At 33.7% G+C, this 23,527-nt stretch overlaps 1 protein-coding gene across 1 annotated transcript; it reads right to left on the reverse strand.

Annotated features, from left to right (window-relative positions):
* Positions 1 to 933: 933 nt before the first annotated feature.
* csf1ra (colony stimulating factor 1 receptor, a) lies at positions 934 to 22,905 on the reverse strand. Its single transcript, XM_048202750.1, has 21 exons — positions 22,752 to 22,905; positions 18,359 to 18,640; positions 17,449 to 17,736; positions 16,420 to 16,556; positions 15,731 to 15,893; positions 14,895 to 15,096; positions 14,393 to 14,508; positions 13,565 to 13,676; positions 13,079 to 13,266; positions 12,902 to 12,993; positions 11,113 to 11,239; positions 10,115 to 10,219; positions 9,866 to 9,976; positions 9,361 to 9,523; positions 8,988 to 9,070; positions 8,386 to 8,495; positions 8,105 to 8,227; positions 7,900 to 8,011; positions 6,314 to 6,413; positions 3,965 to 4,073; positions 934 to 3,656 (listed from the first exon to the last, which is right to left on the reverse strand). Exons 1-21 carry the CDS (start codon positions 22,798 to 22,800, stop codon positions 3,498 to 3,500), a joined length of 2,931 nt encoding a protein of 976 aa, XP_048058707.1. The 5' UTR covers positions 22,801 to 22,905; the 3' UTR covers positions 934 to 3,497.
* Positions 22,906 to 23,527: the final 622 nt, after the last annotated feature.

Here is a 23,527-nt window from a genome sequence, read left to right on the forward strand (position 1 = left end):
AAATTTTTCTCATAATTTAACGAATTTGTTCTCGTAATTTAACGACTTTTTTCTCGTAATTTAATGACTTTATTCTCAACATTTTATTTTGACTTTTTTCCCGAAATTTAACGAGTTTTTTCTCGAAATTTAACAACTTTAATCTCGAGATGGTTTTATTTTTTTATTATTGCTTGGCCCTAATCCTCTTCCGTAATAAACTGTATAACTAATAAAATGTGACGCATATTTATCATTCATACATAAATGAAACTGCATTTCCGTTAGTGAATGTGATTTAAATATATAACTATATGATTATTTATATATTTATCATCGATGTATACCATTTGTTTTAATCTTATACATTTTAACAAATTAAATATTGCTACAGCTAGCCATATTTTACTTTATAATTTTTAACTGAATAAATGTAATTGTTTTTGGAATCAGCAGATTTATGTTGATTCTAAGGAATATTAATAAATGCATTTTGAGAATATAATTAAAATCAAATCAAATAGTTGCAATTAGTTAATAATAAACTATACCATGACTGTTTCATTTATGTATGACTGACAAATATGCATCAGTTTATTAGTTTGTTAAAACGGTTTAATCCAAAATGAATGGATATTTTATATGCAATTAAAATACATAAAATGTAAAATTACACTTTTTTTTTTTTTTTTTTTTGAGTGTATGGTGCTTTTTAAAGCCTATATAAATCACCACTCACTCTCATTGTATGAAAAAAAGCAGCGTGAACATATACTTCTGTGTAAAATACATGTTTGGAACAACATGAGGGTGAGTAAATGATGCCAGAAGTTTAACTTTCCTTTAAAAATAACTGTCTCTCTGACTGTGTGTCTTGATCTTCTGACATGTTAATGATTGTTGTAAATAAGAAGCATTTTATTGCCCAGAGAAAAGTGAAACCCACTACAGGCGGAAAACCAACAGTATTTATTTTCGTTTCATATTTTAACAGCTTTTTCATGCATAGAAATACTCTTTGACAAGTTGAAGTATTTATTGAGTGCATTTTGATCTGACATGACAGAATCAGACTCAAATATAAGTTTGTGTTTGACTTGATCACTCGAGCAGCAGCTGAATCCACTGACACCGAGTGACCTCACGGTCGCTCTCAATAAACTGAATTTCACTGATAAAAGCAAGATCATGTGACATTTGCATGCTTTATTAGTAGCTTTTGGTAGCGAAACTAAAATATACAGATCTGTAGATATCCATGGTGCAGAATTCATTAATGAGAGCATCATGGGAACTATTAATATACATAAAGATGTGCATATAGATAATTTACATATAGATAAGCGCTCAGAAAGACATCATTATGATTTTGAAATCTCATATAATTCAACTTAAAACAATAAAAAATTTTTGCATAAGAATAAAGGTAAAAAAAGGATAAAATATAAACATAAACATATGGCAGTTTGTGCTTTGAGGAAAAAAAAAAAAAAATCACATTTTTTAAGCAACCTAAAGTTACTCTGGCAGTGTGTGTCTGATGCTACGATTTGCTTTGAGAACCATTTCAAATGATTAAGAAACTCAGAACAAAACTCACAATTTTTGAGTTTGACGAAAGTAATAATTTAAAAAAAAAAAATTCCATTCAGCTTTAAACATTTCCGCCATATAAATGCATTTCCTTCGGGTTTACACTGCAAATAATAATAATAATAAAAAAGATTTTTGCCTTGTTTTCCCATTACAAATATCTCATTCTTAAGTAATTTTGCTTCTCAAGTAAATGGACCTTGATTTATGATATTAAGTTTTGCTTTCTGAAAAAATGTCAATATCAAAATGAAGTGAGTTTATGCTTGGAAAAAAAAAAAAAAATCTGTCATTGTGGTCAGAAAAATAAACTCAGTTCAAAGGGAAAAGATTATTTTTTTCTGATCCAACTGACATTTTGGCAACACTTTACAATAAAGTCTCATTTGTTAACATTAGTTAATGCATTACTAACAATCAGCAATATATTTGACAGCATTTACTAACCTTTACTAAATGTTAGTTAATAAAAATGTTCATGTTCATGTTAGTTCACAGTTAATGCAACTATTGATCTTAAAAATGTAATAGTAAATGTTAACAAATGAAACCTTATTGTAAAATGTTATTTTTTAAGTGATATTTTTTAAGCAAAAACTCAATTTTGATACATTTTTTCAGTAAACAATAAACAAGTAATTTTTCTTCATAAGTAAATGTATCTTGATTTAAGAATGTTTTGAAATTGGTACTTGAGAACAAGTCAAAAATACTGAAGAAGAACATCTTTCAGTGTAAATATCCATATTAAAAAGAAATGAAACTTGTCTACCTTTCATTTTACGTTACAGGAAAGAGCAAATGGTTTTTCTTCCTAAAATGGTTTCTGTGCGGTCGTCGGTCATTGTTTTTCTCGCTATTTCTAACGCTTTTTAAGGTTGTGGGTTAATGAGAATGCGTATAACCTTTGACCCACAGCTATCTGCAGAAATAAGGCAACGATCGGTCCACATTATTGCACCAACAGTATGTCAATATTTCACCCGCTGGAGACGTGAATCTGTCCTCCGAACCTGCGCTGACCTCGCGCTATCACTCCAAAGCACCGCAATCTCCGCGGGAAGCAATAAAATACTATGTTTTCCTACAAGGATTGAGTAAGAACTAGAGCAGGAGACAAACTGACAGCTCACAGAGCAGATGAATCATTTCATATCTGACCTTTGACCTCCACTGATCCTGCTTGAAACGCAAACCCGAGCTGACGCCCCGATTAGGAGAGTTACGTGTGATGCAGATGCACATCGTGTTTGTTTGTTTGTGAGTTTGTTCAATGATTGCAAAAGTACAAAGTGGAAGTGAAACACACAGCATTTGCAAATATAATATTTCTCTTGATAAAATGCTGAACACGCTGCTTTTCAACCTCGACAACCGAGAAGTTCAAGTAACAAAAAAAGACACGTTTACCAAAAAGGCATGTCGCACGACAAGCAAATCCGAGGTGTGGAGTTTTTCCACTCTTGCTCTTCGCAGAGAAGTGAAACCAGTTCATGTTCAAACAACACGCTTAATCTTAGAAGACAAACTCGAGAGTGTTTACATGATCGTTCAAGCAGAGCAACAAAATCGGTGCGTGTAAATCACACCGAGACTGTGTTTGATGACTATGGAAGCCTGTTTTTTAGGTAACTGCGACTAATCGAACAATTCTGACTATTTTTCTCATAAACTTGGAATTACGAGAGAAAAAGTCAGAATTGTGTGATCTGAACTCGCAATTGCAAGAAAAACAAAGTCATCATTGTGAGATATAAACTCGCGGTTGTGAGAAAAAAGTCGCAGTTTCTTTTTTATTCTGTGGCGGATACAAGCTTCCACAGATAGCATGAATGTAGGCGCTTCAGATCTCTGTTGACGTGTGTGTGTGTCTGCTACTATTATTGACGTACAGAAAGAAGATCTGGCAGTTAGTTATGCCGAACTCAGCAGAACTGGTAGTTGTTGGCTTTCATGAGAGGCTGATCTTCTTCTTCCTGGTCACATGATGTCTCATTTGTCTCCTCTTCATGCTTCACAGGGTCACATGACTCTGGTTGTTCGTCACTATGCTCTTCAGACTGGAGATTTTTGTACTCTGTCTCCTGTGAAGGATTATGGAAATAATTACAGAAGTCACTCGTTTATTACTCACAAACACAGGATTGTGATGAAAATAACACTATTTTAACTGCTGCTGCGGTTTAGTATGCTGTTTTTCTATATGCATGGATGGACTACATTTTTCAAAATTTGAAGTGTGTAAGATACCGTACCATGTTTTTTTCTAAGGCACGTTTATAAAAGCTACTTAAATGTCCTAACTGAACTAAGGCCTAATCCTGGCTTAATCTAAGCCCTGTCGGTGAAACCAGGTTCATTTCAGGTCTTACTGCAGGGTGTATGAGTTTACCTGTTCGTCAGGTGCATCTCCCAGCATCCTCTCGATCATCTGACCGATCTTGCTGAATGTTGGTCTCTCAGCGGCTTCCAGGTTCCAGCACATCTTCATGATAGTGTACCTGCACACAAGATCACGTGGTTCGTTATCACAGAACCGATTAGGAACCTGTCAGAATCAGATTCAGCACAACACCAAAAGAAAGAGACGTTATATCTTCCAAATGGAAATGAAACCTTTATTTTTATGAGCATTATGACTTTTTTTGCATTGTGACATTTTTGGCATTTCATTTCAGTTCATTTCATAAAGCACATTTCTTACTTGACATAAACTGTAAAGTATGAGTACCATAGAAATATGTATTATTGCCTTTGTTTATGATTAAATCATTACTATACACTGTAAAAAAATATTTTTCTAAGTTGTAAATAATACAAAGAATATTAAAGTACGTTTCATAAGATAATACTATTTCAGTCGTTCGACTTCAAAATTTCATGTGTATTTCAGTGTGTTTCTTTGTAACTTTTTTTCTAATTTATAGTCATGAAAATGTACAATTACAATTTCTGATTGTTTTCTTTTAATTCTGAGCTGAACTGTGGCCTGTTGTGTATCTGTTCCAGTATCAGGTCAGTGTTGTAGTGAGTTCAGTGCAGCGTGACTAAACACTTGATTGCTGTTTTTGGGTCACACTGCTTTTGCACGTAACTCCCGCGTGAACTGAAGCAATAATCACACGCTCTCCTAGAAAGTTTATAGTTGTAATAGTGGCTTTAAAGTTCTGAAATCAACTTAATTGAGATGTTCAATAAAAAATACTGCTATGTAATTTTGAAAATTGCATAAAGTCAAAATAATGACTTAATTATGGCATAAAAAGTCAAAATTGACATACTAAGACATTTTATGTCATAATTAAGATTTACCAAAGCATGATTTTTCTTCCTTATGTGGCAGAAATGGGCTTCCATACTTCCATTAAAAGCAATACAATTAAGTTAAATTTTAAATAAAATAAGTTTAAATAGGTTTTTCCATGTAATATTTATATTTTATTTTATTTCAGCTTTATTTCAACTGCAAAAAACAATAGTTTTAATTAACAGTAAGAACACATACACTTAAGTACAGTAAAGTCACACAGTTCAGAGAGAGCCGGCGTGGATAAAGATGAGAGGATGAGCATGAAATGAGCGGAAAATCAAGGCCTTGCAGTCGCATCATGTGTTTAACATGCAGAACTGAAGATCCGTGCAGGATGACGAAAACAGGAGCCAAAGCTGAGCGAGACGCAGGGTCTGAGTCAGAGCGACCCGTGGAAAATGGAGCAATTTTCATGTTTTTTATTATTCTATTTGTGTGTGTTTAGGGCTGAGTGACTATAGAAAGATTCATGTGTGTCATGATGTCAAGAGAATGAAAACACACACACGATCAGTCAAAGGTTTGGACACTCGACTTATTTTAATCTTATTTTAATATCATTAATATCATTATAGTTTTTAAAATTTTCAATTAGATTTTTTTTTTAATTTTCTGTTTTCATTTTAATTTTTTTTAAGGTAATTTTGTTTAAAAAGTGTTTTTCAAGTGCTTTTTATCTTTTTTTTTTTTTTTAAATGTCTAAAATAGTTTTTATTCATTTTAGTACATCAAGTTAAAACTGAATGAAAATAAGAAATGTTGCCTTGGCAATTAGCCAAAATAAAATGTTATTTTTTTTATATTTTATTTAATTTCAGTTAATGTTCATTTATTTCAAGAAAAGAAAATATATTTTTTATGGTTTTAGTTTTAGTTAACGATAATAACCCTGACTCGACTATTGATATTTTAAACCTTTTCATCTGAAAGCTTCTGCTTAAATGCTTGAAATTAGTTTTGGATACAAATTTATATTGTGGTTATGAATGTTTATACAAAATGAAATATATACATATTCTAGTGAAACATCACCAAGTTCTCATCATCACACATATTTATGGAAGTGTATTTCTGCCACATAAAAATAAAAATTATAACTACATACTACTGTAAGTTATAATTATTACATAGTTATATTTATGAGATGAAAAGTTGAAATTATGACTTCACACAAAAATGTGAAATTATGACATAAAAAGCCAACCTTATAACATACTAAATTGAAATTAAGATTTACCAAAGCATGCTTTTTTAATGTGTCTTGAAAACGGTCTTCCATACATATTCCCTCTTCAAAAGTTTTCAAAAGCATCCCAGAATGCACCTCATGAAGATGGTTGACATTAATATCTCATAGTTTTGATGATTTACCATCATTGTAAATTGTGGGAAATGGTCATATTTGTGTCTGATAGTGATAATTTCACTCACATCTCTGGAGGTGCAAAGTCAGGTCTGGACATCTGATAGCCACATTTGATCATTTTATAAAACTTTGAGTCCACCAGGACGTTGGGATACGGGCTCTTACCTGCAGAAACATGCAGAGGAGTCTTAGACATTCAGCCAGACAAGAAAAACTCAAACAGACATCAAACCAGAACCCTGTGTGCGATGAGACTAGAAATCTAAAAATGATTTTAATATTTAAATGCCTTAACTTTAATCTGTTATATATTATAGAGGGCTGATGATGTTTTTTAGACTAGTTAACTATCACCACATTAACTATCAACTTGAGCCACTCACCATTAGTGTTGGGGTAACGCATTAAGTAACTTGAGTTACGTAATCAGATTACTTTTTCAAGTAACTAGTAAAGTAATGCATTAGGTTGTCAATTTACAACAAAATATCTAAGTTACTTTTTCAAACAAGTAACACAAGTTACTATTTCACATGTATTGACTGACAGCTCTACTGTCCCCATGTTGAGAGAAATAAAGTGCAGAGGTGTTGTGTGCGCTGTGTGAACATGATGGTTATTGTAGTTCTAGACTAAATGTGAACATGCATTTACTCATCTCACTTGCACAAAAACATTCAGTATTCCTCAAAATGAATGAAAACAGTCAAATGCAATCTCAGAATTAACTATATTACTATAATATATTAACTATGTTAAATTACACAAATACTTTATGTATTTAATCTCACTTTATTAACCCCAGGTGAGAAAAAGTAACGCAAAAGTAATGTAATGGATTCCTTTTCATAAAAAGTAACTTAGTTACTTTTTTAGGGAGTAACGCAATATTGTAATGCATTATTTTTAAAAGTAACTTTCCCCAACACTGCTCACCATAATCAAACACAACAGTCTTTATCTTCAACACTACATCTATAGGTTTAGCATTTCAAACCATACAAATTTCTTTTTTATCAAAAGTTTTGACTGTAAAGTGTGTTTGTGCATCTTTATTTACAATGAATGACACTTGCTGTGCTATTTTCTTTTTATCTAATGACAAACAACCTAAAATTATGTTAAAAATCTTGGTATGATTGTGATGTTGTGGGTCAACTGGATTCAATGCAATTGAACATTTTAAACATTTGTTTAATAAGTGTGTAGCTCAAACAGTAGAGCATGACGCTCGCAACGCCAAGATCAAGGGTTCGATTCCCAGTGAAATTAATTATGAGCTGATAACAATATAGGCTATGAAAGCAGTTGTAAAATGTATTTGAATGAAAGCACCTGCCAAATATATACCAATATACACTTTTTTGGTTCTCTACAGCTGCCTTTAAGCATGAAATTAGTGGGTCAAAGTGACCCAGGAACATCATAATCATAACAGAAATTTGGTACCCACATTCCACAACATATCAGAGTGTCAGAACTTTGCATGCATGTTCATGACACTAAATGAGACCAATAAAAAAGGTTAGGTTTAGGGTTATATCAAGAAATAAATCATAGGTTAACCATTATTTCCGACAACTCAAAAATCTATGTGGGTCAAATTGACCCGCCAAATAATAAAAAGGTTAACTGTGTGTTTCTGTCTTACCCAGTGAAAAAATCTCCCACAGCAGGATGCCGTAAGACCAGACGTCACTCTGAACTGTATAAACACATTCGAAAATACTCTCTGGAGCCATCCACTTCACTGGAAGACGGGCCTACACACACACACATATTTGTATTTGAACTGAATTGAACTTGATTTGTATGTCTATCACAGTGGAGAATTTGTGTTGTGTTTGTTCTCTCACGTTTCCTTTGACCACGTAGTTGGAATCGTTCATGATGTCTCGTGCCAGTCCGAAATCACAGATCTTGGCCACTCGACTGTTGGTGAGCAGAACGTTTCTGGCCGCCACATCTCTGTGAATGCACTGTGAAGATTTACAGTCACTCCATCAGATTAACTGAGTAACTGAAGATGACATTTTCTGCATTTATCTTTTATGAACGTAACTTCCTTGAGATCTCAAACAGATCTCATTGTTTATGAGGCTGCTAGTAGTTTTCTATTTTTATTTTAGGGACTCACATTTTTAGCCGCGAGGAAGTCGAGTCCCTGCGCCACCTGATAGGAGAATCTGAGTAAGTCGTCCATGTCGAGCGGCCACGAATCTTCTGCCTGACACTCAAAAGAAGAACCTGGAGCACAAGAGGAAGCGGTTGAATTTGAACAGTTTTTATAGTGTGAGCTTAAAGTCAAGACGAAAATGAAGTTATCGAACCATTTCTGTTATGTAACATGACACATTTCTGAAATATGAAATACAAAATATAAAAAAAAAAAACATAAAATATTTATATTAAAAAGAAAATATATAAAAAATAATATATATATATATATATATATATTTTTTTTTTTTTTTTATTTTTTATATAAATATTTTATGTTTTTTTTAATATATTTTGTATTTCATATTTCAGATATATATATATATATATATAAAACATAAAGGTCCATACTAGTGTCCTTCCTACTCTAACCTTAACATCTAGGCCTAGCACAATTTAATCATTGGTAGAATATAAAATATTTCAATACAAAACATTTTAGTCAAATATAATTAATGAAATATGTAAAACCTTTAACCCGGGTAGGAAACCCGGGTGTGTAAAAGTGTTTTGTGGACTCACCCAGAACAGAGTTTGTGGGTCTGGATGTGGCCGGTCTCATGTCCAGATAATTATCAGAGCAGGTGCTGGAAATCCCACTGTCACTGTCATGGGTCAAATAACCAACATAATCAAATAATGAACAAACAAAAATAATGAACATTTTCCATTTTTATTTCAGTTAGTTTTTAGTAATTTTGTTGTGCATTTGTAATTTTTCTTAAATATATCAAAATAGTTTTTATTTATCATTATTTTAGTTATTTTAGTACATGAAGTTAAAGTAAATGAAAAAGTCAAATGTTGCTTACTAGCTGAAATAAAATAATTTTACGTTTTTTTGTATTATATATATATATATATATATATATTTGTATATGTTTATTAAACAGACCTTCTGACAAACATTCGATCAGTGTTCACATTCTTATAATCCGTCGCCAGCTCTGGAAAATTTGGAATCGTCATGACGAAGTTCAGGAAGTTCTCGGCTTTGCTACGCAGGAAGTTCAGAAGATCACCATGACAACAGTACTCTGTGATCACCAGCACAGGACCTGCAAATGGGGTGGAAATAAATCAAAAATGAAAATCCATGACCAGTTTTCGGTGGTTTTACATGGTTTGGTGCTGGTACAAACTGGTTTAGATACATTAGTTGGGCAACTAGGCCTGCTTTTGACATCTTGGTCACACTGATTAGAAACCAGTTTGAACTGTTTTCTTCCAGTCACACTCTTAAGAAAAGGTTCCAAAGGTTCCTCAAAGAACATTTTAGTGATCAGTGCTTAAAAATATATATATATATTTTTAGTGTGACGAATATTATATTCATCTACAGAAAATTGTTCCTCTATGTGCAATGGAAAGGTTCATTTGATGTTAAAGGTTCCTCTTACCGCCGTGTGTGCAGGCACCCAGCAGGTTGACGATGTTCTTGTGCTGTCCGAGGTGACTGAGGATCTTCAGCTCTGACATCAGAGCCTCCCGCTCGTCAGGATGAGCGCTGGCTGCTCCCAGCATGCAACACAACACAGTTCAATTACTCTGACTGGCTTTGTAAAACAGTTTTGTCAGTGAAACATGATTATTCATGTGAAAAGAAAGGGTCGGCCAAAATGGCTTTTCTTATTGTAATGTCTTCTGACCTTTCAGCATTTTCACAGCAACACGTGTGACGTTGTCCTCCTTCCCCAGGCCGTACGCCGTGGCCTCCACCACCTTCCCAAAGGCGCCTGCACCCAGAGTCTTACCTGCACACCAGACAGACCATCCTTAGAGTCAAATCCATAAAGAAACGCTGATTTTAAATAAACGGTAACACTTTATAATAAGGTCTCATCTGTTAACGTTAACTAACAGGAACTAATAATGAAAACGATATTTTTATAGCATTCATTAATCTTTGTTACTGTTAGTTAATAAAAATGATCATGTTCATGTTAGTTTACAGAGCATTAACTAATGTAAACATAAAAAACTTTTGATTTTAATAATGTATTAGTAAAGGCTGATATTAACATCATTAACTAAGATTAATAGAAGTGTTGTTCATTCTTAATTCATGTTGCCTAATGTAGTTAACTAATGTTAACAAATGAAAACTTCAGTGTTACCAAATAAGTAAATAAAAATAAAATACATTTCTCATTTTCATGTAGTTTACTTTGATGTCTTGCTAAATTAAGTAAAAATAAAAATGAAATAAAAATTATGGACAAACACTCAACAAAAAACAAAACAAAAATGACATGAATTTCAACTAAAATTAAAATGAACATTAAAAAATACAACAATAAGAACTAATTCGATAAAATCTCAAAGCAAAGTCATTGAAGTGTAACTGACAGGAAAATTAATTAAATAAATAAATAATAATAATAATAATAATAAACATTAAAAACTCAAAACAAAGTCATTAACTTGCAACCAACAGGAAACCAATTTGCTGTCATGTGGCAAAAAAAAAAAAAAAAAAAAGGGAAATGGCATCAGAGAGAAATCCTCTGCAGACGCTCTTAACTGTGTCAGATTATTTAACTTTTATGACCTAGCAAAGTGCATGTTAAAAGCATCAAATGAAACTTATGATATTCATAATTCAAAAATCGGTCATACATGAGCGTTTTGGACAGCCAGTACAGACCTAGCTTTAATTTGTCTCGAGGAAACTCCCATTTCTCATTGTATGGAAGCTGTGTCGGGTCTATGAAGGTGTAGTTGTTTCCATTTGTGGCTTCAATGATTTTCCAGCGGATCTCAAATCTGGGTTTCTACCAACAGACAAAAGAGACACAAACTCAGTTCAGTCTGCTGTTTAAACAGTTTTACACACATATACTGATGGGCAATTCTAAGTGTGTGAAATCAACACATTTTCAAAAGAACATGATGAATCGCTAATGAGACCATGGATATAAATGAATAGAGTCAATAGGAACAGATTCATTTTGTTTATTTTAAGCATCTACTTGAAACAAAGGACACCTCACTCAAAAATATGAAATATTAAAGACACAGAAGCTCTGTACACTGTAACAAATGTTGTAAATAAAACAATAAAATAAAAAAATACTATTTCAGTCTTTCTACTTCAGAGTTTCACATTTAATTCAATGTTACTTGCTGTTTCTTTGTAATTAATTGTGAATTTTTTTTTTCAGTGTACGTGAGATTTGAGAGGTGAGTCAAATTCAAACTGTTCCTCACAAATCTATCATATATCTTCAGAATACTTGGAGAAAAACTATATGTTTGCCAAAGAAAGAAAACAAAAAAGGATCACATTTTTTTGCGTAATATTTTTGCAAAAGAAAGTGCGAAAAAAGAGCAAAAGAAAGTGCAAAAGAAATAGAGAAAGAAAGGAAGAGCAAAAAAAGAGCAAGCAAAAGAAAGGAAGAGCAAAAAAAGAGCAAGCAAAAGAAAGAGAGAGAAAGAAAGAAAGAGATAAAAAAGAGAAAAAAATAAGAGCAAAAGTCAGACAGCGAAAAAAGTACAAAAAGAGCAAAGAAAGAAAAGAGCTAAAGAAAGAGCAAAAGACATTGGAGAAAAATAATGAAAGCAAAATAAAGAGAAAAAGAGAAAAAGCAAAAGAAAGAGCGAAATAGAGGAAAAAGAAAGAGATCGAAAGAGAGAAAGAAAGAAAGAAAGAAAGAAAGAGAGAAAGAAAGAAAGAGCAAAGAGTAAAAAAGTGAAAAAAGAAAGAGCAAAAGAAAGAGTGAAGAGCAAAAAAAGAAAGAAAGAAAGAAAGAAAGAAAGAATATTTTTGCGAAAGAAAGTACGAAAGAAATATCTAACAATGACAACAAACGGCACAACTAATTTTTATCCATTAATTTTTTTGCGAAATATTTTTGCTAAGTGCAAAAAAAAGAGCGAAAGAAAGAGCGAAAGAAAGAGAGAAAGAAAGGAAGAGCAAAAAAGAGCAAAGAAAGAGCAAAAACAAGTAAAAACAGAGCAAGCAAAAGAGAGAAAGAGAGTAAAAAAGAACAAAAAAGCAAAAAAAAGAGCAAAAGAAAGAGAGAGTGAAAAAAGTACAAAAAGAGCAAAGAAAGACAGAGCGAAATAGAGTGAAAGAAAGAGCAAAAGATAGTGAAAAAGAAAAATTGAAAGAAAGGGAGAAAGAAAAAGAAAGAGTGAAAAGAGTAAAAAAAAGAGTGAAAAGAAAGAGCAAAAGAAAGAGTGAAGAGCAAAAAAGACAGAAAGAAAGAAAGAATATTTTTGCAAAAGAAATATCTAACAATGAAAACAAACGGCAGAACTAGTTTTTATCCATAAAGAATCGAGTGGGAATGAGGAACTGTGTTTTTTTTTTTCTTCAAAATAACATTCACAAAAAGATGATTCAAGAGATCAAACTGAATTCTGGCTTGATTCTCTCTGATGTCTGGCTGATGGAGCAGATATTAGTGTAGATGCAGCTGTGCCAAACGCACCTGTTTGTACTTGTAGAACATGAAGACGAGCATCAGCGCCAGAACCAGCATCGCGACTCCACAGCCATACATGGTGCTGGTGAAGAGTTGATCTGAGACGACAAGACAAACACATCTGATCAACAAACCAGAACAATGCGCTTCGATTTTACTGCAACCTTCTAAAAACCCCTTTACCAGAGACGTCCATGGAGAAGGTGTCACTGCCTTGGCCGGCCAGATTGAAGGCCACGCAAACCACGGTCATTCTGCGGTTCGGTCCCACGGTCAGGACGCTTTCCACACCCACCGATCCGTACGGCTCCTTCTGGAACTCCACCGTCTGCGTCTGGATGGGCTGAAGGTCTGTGGTGTTTTCTGGGCAGCTGTATATTATATATTCAAATCTTTTGTTAGGTTAAAAGTGTCTAACCTTTTCAATAATAAGGAGTCTGAATGTTACAATATTTAAAATAGGGTATAAAAAAGTCAATTCCAAGTTTTCACTTCTGTAATTGAATGCATTTCTGAGTTTCTTCATTGAAGATAACTAATGAGTCATCCACAATTAAATCCAAAACGTGTCATTAGAAAGGTTGATTTTGATTTCATGTCGGCTTTCGGCTCATAACAGGCTGCCAGTATCAGTAGTTTCAGATGTGTAATAAAGTGTCAAACACGTACGTGGTTGTGATTCCTGTGCACTGGTACCAGAGGATGCTGGGAGCTGGATATCCATAAGACCTACATGTCAGAGTTGTGACATTCTCCCATCTCACCGTCGCGACAGGTTTCTCTGTGAAACAAAATGAGCTTGAATATTTCAGATGGGAATTTTGATGCTTCTTAGACTTGATTTCTTCACTCTCTAAAGTTAATCACCACCAGCAGCATTCGCGGTCGTAATGATTATTCTGAAAATGATTTTGTCCTCAGGTTTTTCTGTGTTGCGGTTGCAGTAATGCACTTGCAATGGAAGTAAATGGCCCAAATATACACTGCACTGAAAATCTGTATAAATATAAAATACACTACATGTCAAAAGTTATGGTTTATAATAATTTACATCTCTTATGCTCACAAAAGCTGTATTTTTATAATTTTTTAAATAAAAAATACAGTAAAAATGGCAACATTGTGAATTATTATTACAATTTAAAATAACTGTTTTCTATGTGAATATATTTTAAAATGTAATTTATTCCTGTGATCATTCTGCTTTCTAAAAAATGTAAACATCTTGTCACGAACATTTGCATGATACATGCATAGTCACATGAAAATGAAATTTTACAGATACAATTTTTAGTGCATATAAGTGATTAAACTATTGTAAATTACAACTGTTCAGTAAAGCTTAACTTGGTATTTAATGGGAAAATGGGGGGAAAGTATTATCTATCTAACTATCTACACACACACACACTCACATATATATGTTATAAATCATCTACATACATGTTATTTATATTTGGAATGATGTGCAGATGTAAACAGACTAACTGTACTTACTGTACATTTTAATATCAAATGTAATGGAGGCATTTTTCATGCTGCTCTTCACGTATAGTGTGTAGCGGCCGATCTCCTGGAAGTTCAGTCTCCTGAGGAACAGCAGTGCCTCGTACCTACAGATTCACAAACCCTGAGCTCAATACATCCCATCAAAACACAAACATCACAGTCGGCCTATGAATATGTGAATCTGGCACATGTAAAAATTCATCTTGCATGCCATGGTTGACAATTGGATTTGACTATATCTTGTCATTTATTTAAAGGGGACCTATTATGCCCCTTTTTAAGAGATATAAAATAAGTCTCTGATGTCCCCAAAGTGTGTATGTGAAGTTTTAGCTCAAAATACACCAAAAATTAGATTTTTTCCATTATAGGCTGGTTGTTAACACACAATGTGGACACACAACTGTGTTTAAACACCTTAAAAAATAAATTTTGCATAATTGGTCCCCTTCAAGATCATTCATTTACTAAATGCATTCTTTCTACTGACCTGTCGTTGTAGTTGTAAAACCTGTTCTCTGGGAGTGAGGCATTGTGGGATGTTGGAGTCACCCACTGGTGTGAGGTCAGAGGTGGATATGCTTCGATCAAAACACCAAGATCCACATCGTCCCCTTCCCTCACCTCGATGGACAGGCCGCGGTGGGTGAGTTTAGATGAGAGCTTCGGGGAGAGATGAATGTACGGCTCGCCTGTCACAGAAAAGTGTTTTAATAATTTTAAAGACATCAAACAACAACAATTCATAGTTATAGGAACGCCCATCTGCAGGGCAAAACAAGGCTTTCCTCCAGTGCCAGTTATTTTCACAAGGTTTTTACTAAGTACAATCAGTAAAACAGTGATATTAAAAGATCAAATTCAGGATACACCTTACTGATGATGTACAGGCAAGCAGATGAACCCAGAATATAAATGCAATGCACAGTTTCTCATGAAGTGTTTTTCCATAGAAAACCATTACAGACAAACCACTTAACCATTTAGCTCATCTGCTCGCCTATAAAGTATGCATCCTCAGTAAGCTGTGTATTGAATTTGATCTTTTAATATTACAGTTTTAGTACATTAAGGCACGTTAAGTGTTTTTCACATTAAGCGTTTTAGGATGTCCAGCTGTTTTTAGTGACTGAAATACTGCAGCAGGTGCTGGATATGGATCACAAGTGCCCAAAACTTGGATTGTGTTCACATATCTTTGTTTTTTTCATTTGAAAGGTGATCTAAATATTCAAAATAAAAACTGACTGTGCTGCAGTTCTATGGATGTTGTGCCCACTAAAAAAAACTATGAATAAACGAGCACGATTCGTCTCCAGTTCTCACCCACGACCAGCAGTTGTGTGGTGGAGCTGTTCGCTCCGGCCTCGTTCTGACCCGTACAGGTGATGTTCCCCGAATCAGACAGCTGAACAGCCGGTATGACCAGGACGCTCTCGATGGCCAAACGATCCCCCTGCATCTTTGATTTCTCTTCTGCTTGAGGCAGCTGGGAATGAGAATAACAACATTACTGGACACTTTACATGCTTAAAAAATTCTCTTCTGCTCACAAAGGTTTTATTTGTTTGATCAAAAATACAGTATTACTATTTAAAATATCTATTTTCTATTGTAATATATTTTTTGAAATGAAATTTAGTCCTGTTATTTTCAGCATCATTACTTCAGTCTTCAGTGTCACATGATCCTTCAGAAATCATTCTAATTTGCTGATTTGCTGCTCAAGAAACATTTCTGATTATTATCAATGTTGAAGACAGTTGTGCTGCTTAATTTTTTAGTGGAAACCAAGATTTGTCAGGATTTTCTTATGAATAGAACATTCAAAAGAACAGCATTTATTTGATATGGAAATCTTTTGTAATATTATAAATGTCTTTTAAATAAAACAATGTGTGAGTTAAAATTGAATAAAATGCTATTGGCTTTTTAGTCTATTGAAAGAGGCCTGATATATATCATTAAAAATATTTCATCTAGAATCAGATGTGATCAGAGGTTAAAGTTCATACCTTTCTAGTGGAGTGTGTCCATGTGACGTTATAGTCAAAGTTTGGGTTATTTGTGGTGCAAATGATCTGTAATCTCTCTCCCACCAGTTTCACATGCTCGTTTCTCCTCAGGAACACATACGGTGGAAAGCGTAACCCTGATTAAAAAAATCATGTAAATGTAAATCAATGATATATTTTAACATTATAGCAGACTACTTACATAAAATTATAAATATCAATCGTCACTCTATATCTCTAATATGTCTTATTAAGATGATATTTAAATGGTTAGTTTTATGATCGAGCTCTGTATTTTTTAAAAATATAATAAAATGCAATACAATGATGATTGAGATATAAAATACAAATAAACCTTCCTCAGCCAAACCCCTTTGACCTAAAATATATACTTGTATATTTGTATCATTATATATTTAATTATTTAATTTGTATTATACTGAGATTAAGTTAATATTTCAATAATTTACCAACACATTCACATGTTCACGGTTCTCTGATGTCAGTTAATGACATGCATTACTAAAGAGTTTATTTTTCAAATTATACATTTTAAATGTATTTATTTATTTTAATTTTACTTTTTTATGATGTAATTAATGAATGAATAGCTTTTTATCAACTCCAAGTTGAGAAAACCCTGTTTTACATTATTCATTCAGAATTAAGAATGAATTGAAACATTTTGTAATTTTATGATTTCACAAACTTTTCATCTTTGGAAGAGTTTGTGAAATCACAAAATTCCAAAATGAATCATTTTATTCTTATTCTTAAAATCTGGAGCTTTTGTCATTTGATTTATAAAACAATATATCTACCAGTGGGGGAAAAAATATACTTAATTCAAAAGGAAAAGAAGATTATTTTTAGGATAATCTCACTTAATTTTGATACATTTTTCTGTACACAAGATTTAATATCTTATGTCTTTTTGCTTCTCAAATAAATGTATCTTGATATAAAAATGTTCAGATATTTGTTTTTTGTAAGCACTAGTGTAAGCACAGCGGCTTAAATAAAACTCACTTTGTATGATGTTTACTTTGAATATCTTTGACATTTTCTCAACCCCTCCAATTCTAGCACTGCAAACGTAGTCGGCGGTGAATCCCGGCTGAACGTTGCGAATCAGGACACCTTTTCTGGGGTCAAAGGTTGCATTCATGCCGTAAGGCATCGCTGAGCCATTGTCCATGCGTAACGTGAAGTCCGTGGCATCGGGATCGGTCAGAAGACACGGGATCAACAAATCTTCACCTTCTTTTGCCACAGGTGGCCGAGTCGTACTCGGTGAAACAAAGAGAACTTGGGGATCTGTAACCAACACAGATGTGGTTTCACATGTTATTGAACATTTAACTTCACCAGTCACCAGACCAGATCTTTAACCACTACACCACAACAACCTTCATGACATGATTCTGCACTACAAACAATGTTTGTTTTTCAGTATATGTTTTTGTCCTTTTTTCCATTTACCCATTGCCAAGTTTATTTTTTTGACTCCATTGCCAGATATTTTTTCTGTTTATGTTCGCTGATCAATGTTTATATGTGAATAAAAGCCTAAATTCAATCTGTTCATCATATAAAGCGATCGAGTCTCTTCAGAAAATTTGGACTAAATCACTCAATTCATATGGATTAGTTTTACGTCAATGGAGGGACAGAAATCTCTCAGATTTCATCAAAAAGATCCTCATTTGTGTTCAGATGATGAACGAAAGACTTGCAGGATTGGAACGACATTAGGGTGAGTAATTAATGACAGAATTTTCATTTTTGGATGAACTAACACAATAATATCTTAAGTCGTTTTGTTTGAAATGGAATCTTGATTTAAGAATGTTTAGATATTTGTGCTGGAAAAAAGACAAAAGTGCTAATTAAGAAAAATATATATGAGAAGGAGAGATGAAATAGACAGTTCACTCACCCCTGACAAACACATGAACAGAAGACGACACGTTTGAATAATTTTCATTCATATAGATGCACTTGTATGTTCCTGTAAAATCCACCGTGGCTCTTTCCACACGGAAACTCCGGATGTTTCCAACCTCTTTGGAGATGTACTTTTTGTGTCTGGCCAGTCGGGGAATCCATGTCACCGGTCCGTCGCCCTCACAGATCAAATGTAGAAGAGAACTGGAGCTGAGAATCACATCGGTACCGACCAGAGCGCCAGAGTTCAGTCTGATCTGCGGTTCAGACCAACCTGACAATCAAAACACAGAAGGGAAATAACAGTCAGATTTTCTTTTTTTTTGTAAATGGAATAGTTTAATAAACCATAGACAATATAGTGTATATATATATATATAATTTGACACATCAGATCATGCTTTATATGGCTCATATAATATGATATATTGAGAATGGAGCTCAAACTCAAGGAGGAACTTTTTTATTCAGAGGCCCAAACTGAGCAAAAATATGCAATTTGGTGCAGATTCTGATATTTATATGGCCAAAAATGAATATGAAATTCTAAAAATTTGTAATGTAAATCAATTAGATCTTTATAACAGTATAACAGACTACTTACATAAAATGAAATATCAGTCCTCACTCTATATCTCCAATAATATGCTTAAGATGATATTTAAATGCTTAGTTTTATGATCAAAGCTCTGTAGTTTTAAAACATATAATGCAATACAATGATGATTGAGAGATCAACAAATAAACCTTCCTCAAAAGTCTGATAATCATATTTGATACTCACATTTTAACATGATTTTCTAAAAAAATGAATGTAAAAGACTCCAAAAATCCCCCCAAAAAAGAAAAAAAGTAAGATTTATAAATTTAGATCTACAGAAATAAAGAACTGAGACCTTCTCTCATCATATTGCAACAGTGGATGTTTTATGACTCACAATAATGACCTTTCGTGTCCTCTCACCTACGCAGATTAAAACTTCAGCTATTTCAGCTTCGGTCTTACTCCCTAAGACTTCCTAGCTCTTCTATCCAGATAGCAAAATTTTCTGTTTTTACTGTTATTTCTATCCCTTATGTTTTATTTTTATTCTTCTTCTTTATGTAAAGCACTTTAAATTACCATTGTGTATGAAATGTGCTATACAAATAAAATTTCAGATTACTGTAACAAATCACATCAAACGCTACAATTGCAGATTCTCAGTTCAGATTCCCACAGCAGTCAGATATTGAATTAAATCAACACTGAACTGAACTGAAGTAAATGACACTATTGAACAAGTATGAACTCAAATTTGATGAAAAGTCCATCAGTGATTCAGTTGTTTTATTTCTGTGAAACTGCCTTAAAACAATCTGTTTTATATAAAGCACTACAGAAATAAAGGTGACTTGACTTGAATTCAGCACACAACCTGTTTGAAACACTAGAGTACTGCGTGCTGCACACTATATACTGCATTCTGTTTTTATATAGTATGTGAAACTGTAATGAGTTGTATTTTGCAGAGCTCACAGATTCACCTGCAATTAAACCACAAACCTATAAGTGTAATCACACTTTCACAATAAATCTGACCACCTATATGCTATATCCCTTAATCCTACCCAATACCTAAACTTAGAAAGGACCAATTATGCAACTCTTTACATAATGTAATATAAGTCTCTGGTGTCCCCAGAATGTGTCTGTGAAGTTTCAGCTCAAAATACTCCAGTTTATTTATTATACCATGTTGCAAATGCCAATTTTTGAGTGGAAGGAAAAACATGCTGTTTTTGTGCATGCATCTTTAAGTGCAAATGAGCTGCTGCTCCAGAAGAGGGCGGAGCTTGTACAGCTCCTGCCTCGAATACTCTGCCAAAAAACTAACAAAACATCTGTTTTGTTTCGATTATCATCATCTATCATGGTCACGCTCACGTGACATTGCAGTTCTTCCTCGCCATGAATGTTTATTATCTGCATGCGTTTTAAAGCCATATCGGTCTAAACTTCTGATGGTTTTCTGAGCGCACACACCCAAAGCACGCGCACTGAAATCTGGACAGACAGCGCTTCCAGTGAGTATTAAACTAAGTTCTCTTTCACTTCTCTTTCACTGTTATTGTGCTTAAACGGTCAAATACAAAGTTATGTAAAAAACACAAAGTTTACATAAACACAGTCGATTATGTCTGTGAACATAAACAGCAAGTAAAGAAATCGCATGTGTATATTAGATCTGTGTATTAAAGTGACAGTAGCGTAATATACAGTACCCACTACTATACATGCTGTTAATATGAATCAAACAACAAAAGAAAATCAGAAAATCACTCACTGCTCTTGATTAAATAACTTTAGTAGCTTTAATAATAATACATTTCTTACTTGAATGCTATGATTTTGCATAATAGGTCCCCTTTAACAACTACCTTACTAACTATTTTTAAGCAGTAATTAGGAGTTTATTGAGGCAAAAGTTGCAGTTAATAATTAGATAATAGTGAGAAATGGACTCTAATCTAAAGTGTGACCAAATTCTCTTTCAAAATTCTCAGATTACGACACACTGCTTTGAAACTGAAACACAGTGTCTTTTTGCAGCAAATCTCTCTTGAAATGCTGCTGTTCACACTGTTAAGACAAGGTTTATGTGAATGTGTTGATATGAGGGTTGAAGTAATGAGAAGAGAAATGAAAGCAGGGTGTGTGTGTGTGTGTGTGTGTCTTTAGTGAGAGAACATGATTAGAGTCAGTGATCTGCATTGCGCAATCAGCCTCAAACATCCAGATCCTCCTCTCACTTCTGCTTTCCTCACTGACGCATGGACTGGAATGCTTAAGATCTGCATGTCTCACAATAAAACTGACTCTTGCCATCATTTAATGGCACAAGCTCAATGTTTGAGTGTTTTGTTCAAACTCATTTCAATCATACACATAGAATTGAACATCAATTAAGTAATTTACCAGCATTTTCTTGAAAACCAGTTGTTTTGGAGGAATTCAATGCAAAAAAAAAAAAGGAAGATGTTCCTCCTCAATGTTTTTGTCTTGTTTTCTAGTGCATATATCAAAAAATATCATCTTAAATCAAGGTACATTTACTTGAGATGCAAAAATGACAAGAAAGTTCACACACTTAATAGGACAGTTCACCCAAAAATGTAAAATCTGTCTTCATTTACTGGTTACCAACATTCTTCAAAATATCTTCCTTTGTGTCCAACAGAAGAAAGAAATTCATACAGGTTTGAAACAACTTGAGGGTGAGTAAATGATGACAGAATTGTCATTTTTAAGTGAACTATCCTTTTAAAAATAAAGGTTTCAAAAGGGTGTTTTTGCAGTGATGCCATTGAAGAACCATTTTTGGTGAAAAGATCTAAAAAGATATTTTAATTATTTAAAGAACCTTTTTCCACAATAAAGAACCTTTTGTGGAATGGAAAGGTTCTTTGGACGTTGAAGGTTATTCATGGAACTATCAATGCCAATAAAGAACCTTCATTTTCAAGAGTTTATGCTTAAAACAAGAACAAATATCTGACAGCAGGGTCAGAAAAATAAATGGCAATTCAAAGGGAAAACAAATTTGGCACATATTTGTTCTTAATTAATCATAAACCTCATTTCATTTTGATCAGTATATATATAGTCATTTTCAAGCAAATGTTTCTTAATTTAAGAATGTTTTTGTTTATTTGTACTGAAAAAAAGACAAAAATACTGAGTAAATGCAGTGAACTCTTCAGTCAAATTCTCAAAAGAGCTACAGTAAACCAAAATCCATCAGCGCTGGTCACATGATACGTGAATCCAGAGAAAACAAGTCAAATCCACCTCAGATCGGATTTCATCCACAACCGAATTTGTGTGAGAAACATTGAGAAATAAGAACCAGATCAAGAACCGGTTCACAACAATTAAAAAATTCTTCATATGGCATCAAACATTTGGGAAAACGAGCTGCCTTTTCATAGTCCTGAGATCTCGGTTCCGTCTCATTTCATCAAGTTTGTCTCAGATGTTTCTACTGCAATTGCTTATAAGAAACAAACACGAGTCAACAGTAAGCGTATAAGATATATAAAATGAATGCAGAAAGGATATCAGATCAATGAATGAGAAATTTTAGAGTGACTTTTGAATGCAGACTTTGATATCTCTGTAAATTTGAGCACTGTTTGAGACATTTTTCAGATTTCTTCTGAAACAAATGTAATATTACTGTGACATTTGACAGGAGAAACTGTAATTAACATTTAACAGGAGTAATTAACAGGGGAAACAGCATTTACCTTCTAAGAGAGAAAACTGAGATACTGAATAGATCTCACCTGTCATTTTTTTCTTCCCTGCCAGATTACAGTATTGTAAATGTCGAGACTCTTACCCTGAGCTGGGCCGTACAGGATCCCGCAGAAGAACAGGACCGCAAACATCTCAGAGCGGCTCCTGTTCAATAGTTTATCAGTCTTCAGTGTCTCAGAGGAAATAAGGACTGATCCTTTGGTCCTTCAACACAGACTTCTCATTTCTGTCTGACAGGATATGACAACAGCGGGAAATCAGCTGACTGAGCAATAATCCTAGAGACTGAATTAAAAATAAACAATTCGTAGAAAAAGTCTATTAGCGAGTTCAAAAACGATGTAAATCATTCATCAAAATCAAAATAAACCAATTATGAAAAATCAAAATCACACACTGCAAACAATTATTAATTTTTTTTTAGTAAAAATATCTAAACATTCCTAAATCAAGATATATTTACTTCAGACGCAAGTCTTGCTTTCTGGAAAAAAATTATAAAATTAAGTAGGTTTTTGCTTAAAACATGAATAAAATATGTACAAATGGGGTCAGAAAATGAACTGTTCACCTGAGTGTCAGTGAAGCTCCAAAGATCCAGATGAGAAGATCTTCATCAAACCTTCTGTTGCGTGTCTCGATAATCTCCAATCTGAAGCTCAAGCTGAGGCAGACAAATGGTCACACTCCTCCAATGCCGCATGGGATTTCCATCTACACCGCGGTACTCAACTGAAACGAATGCGAATCCTGAGCACAGAGTACTGCGGGAGTTTTGGGAGTCTGTCCGTGACCTCTTGAACAAAACCGTCCAGTGTTCGGACAGCCTCATGATCGGTGCGGTGAACATCAGTGTTT

Source organism: Megalobrama amblycephala, linkage group LG9, assembly GCF_018812025.1.
Source record: "Megalobrama amblycephala isolate DHTTF-2021 linkage group LG9, ASM1881202v1, whole genome shotgun sequence".
NCBI classification, from domain to species: Eukaryota; Metazoa; Chordata; class Actinopteri; order Cypriniformes; family Xenocyprididae; genus Megalobrama; species Megalobrama amblycephala.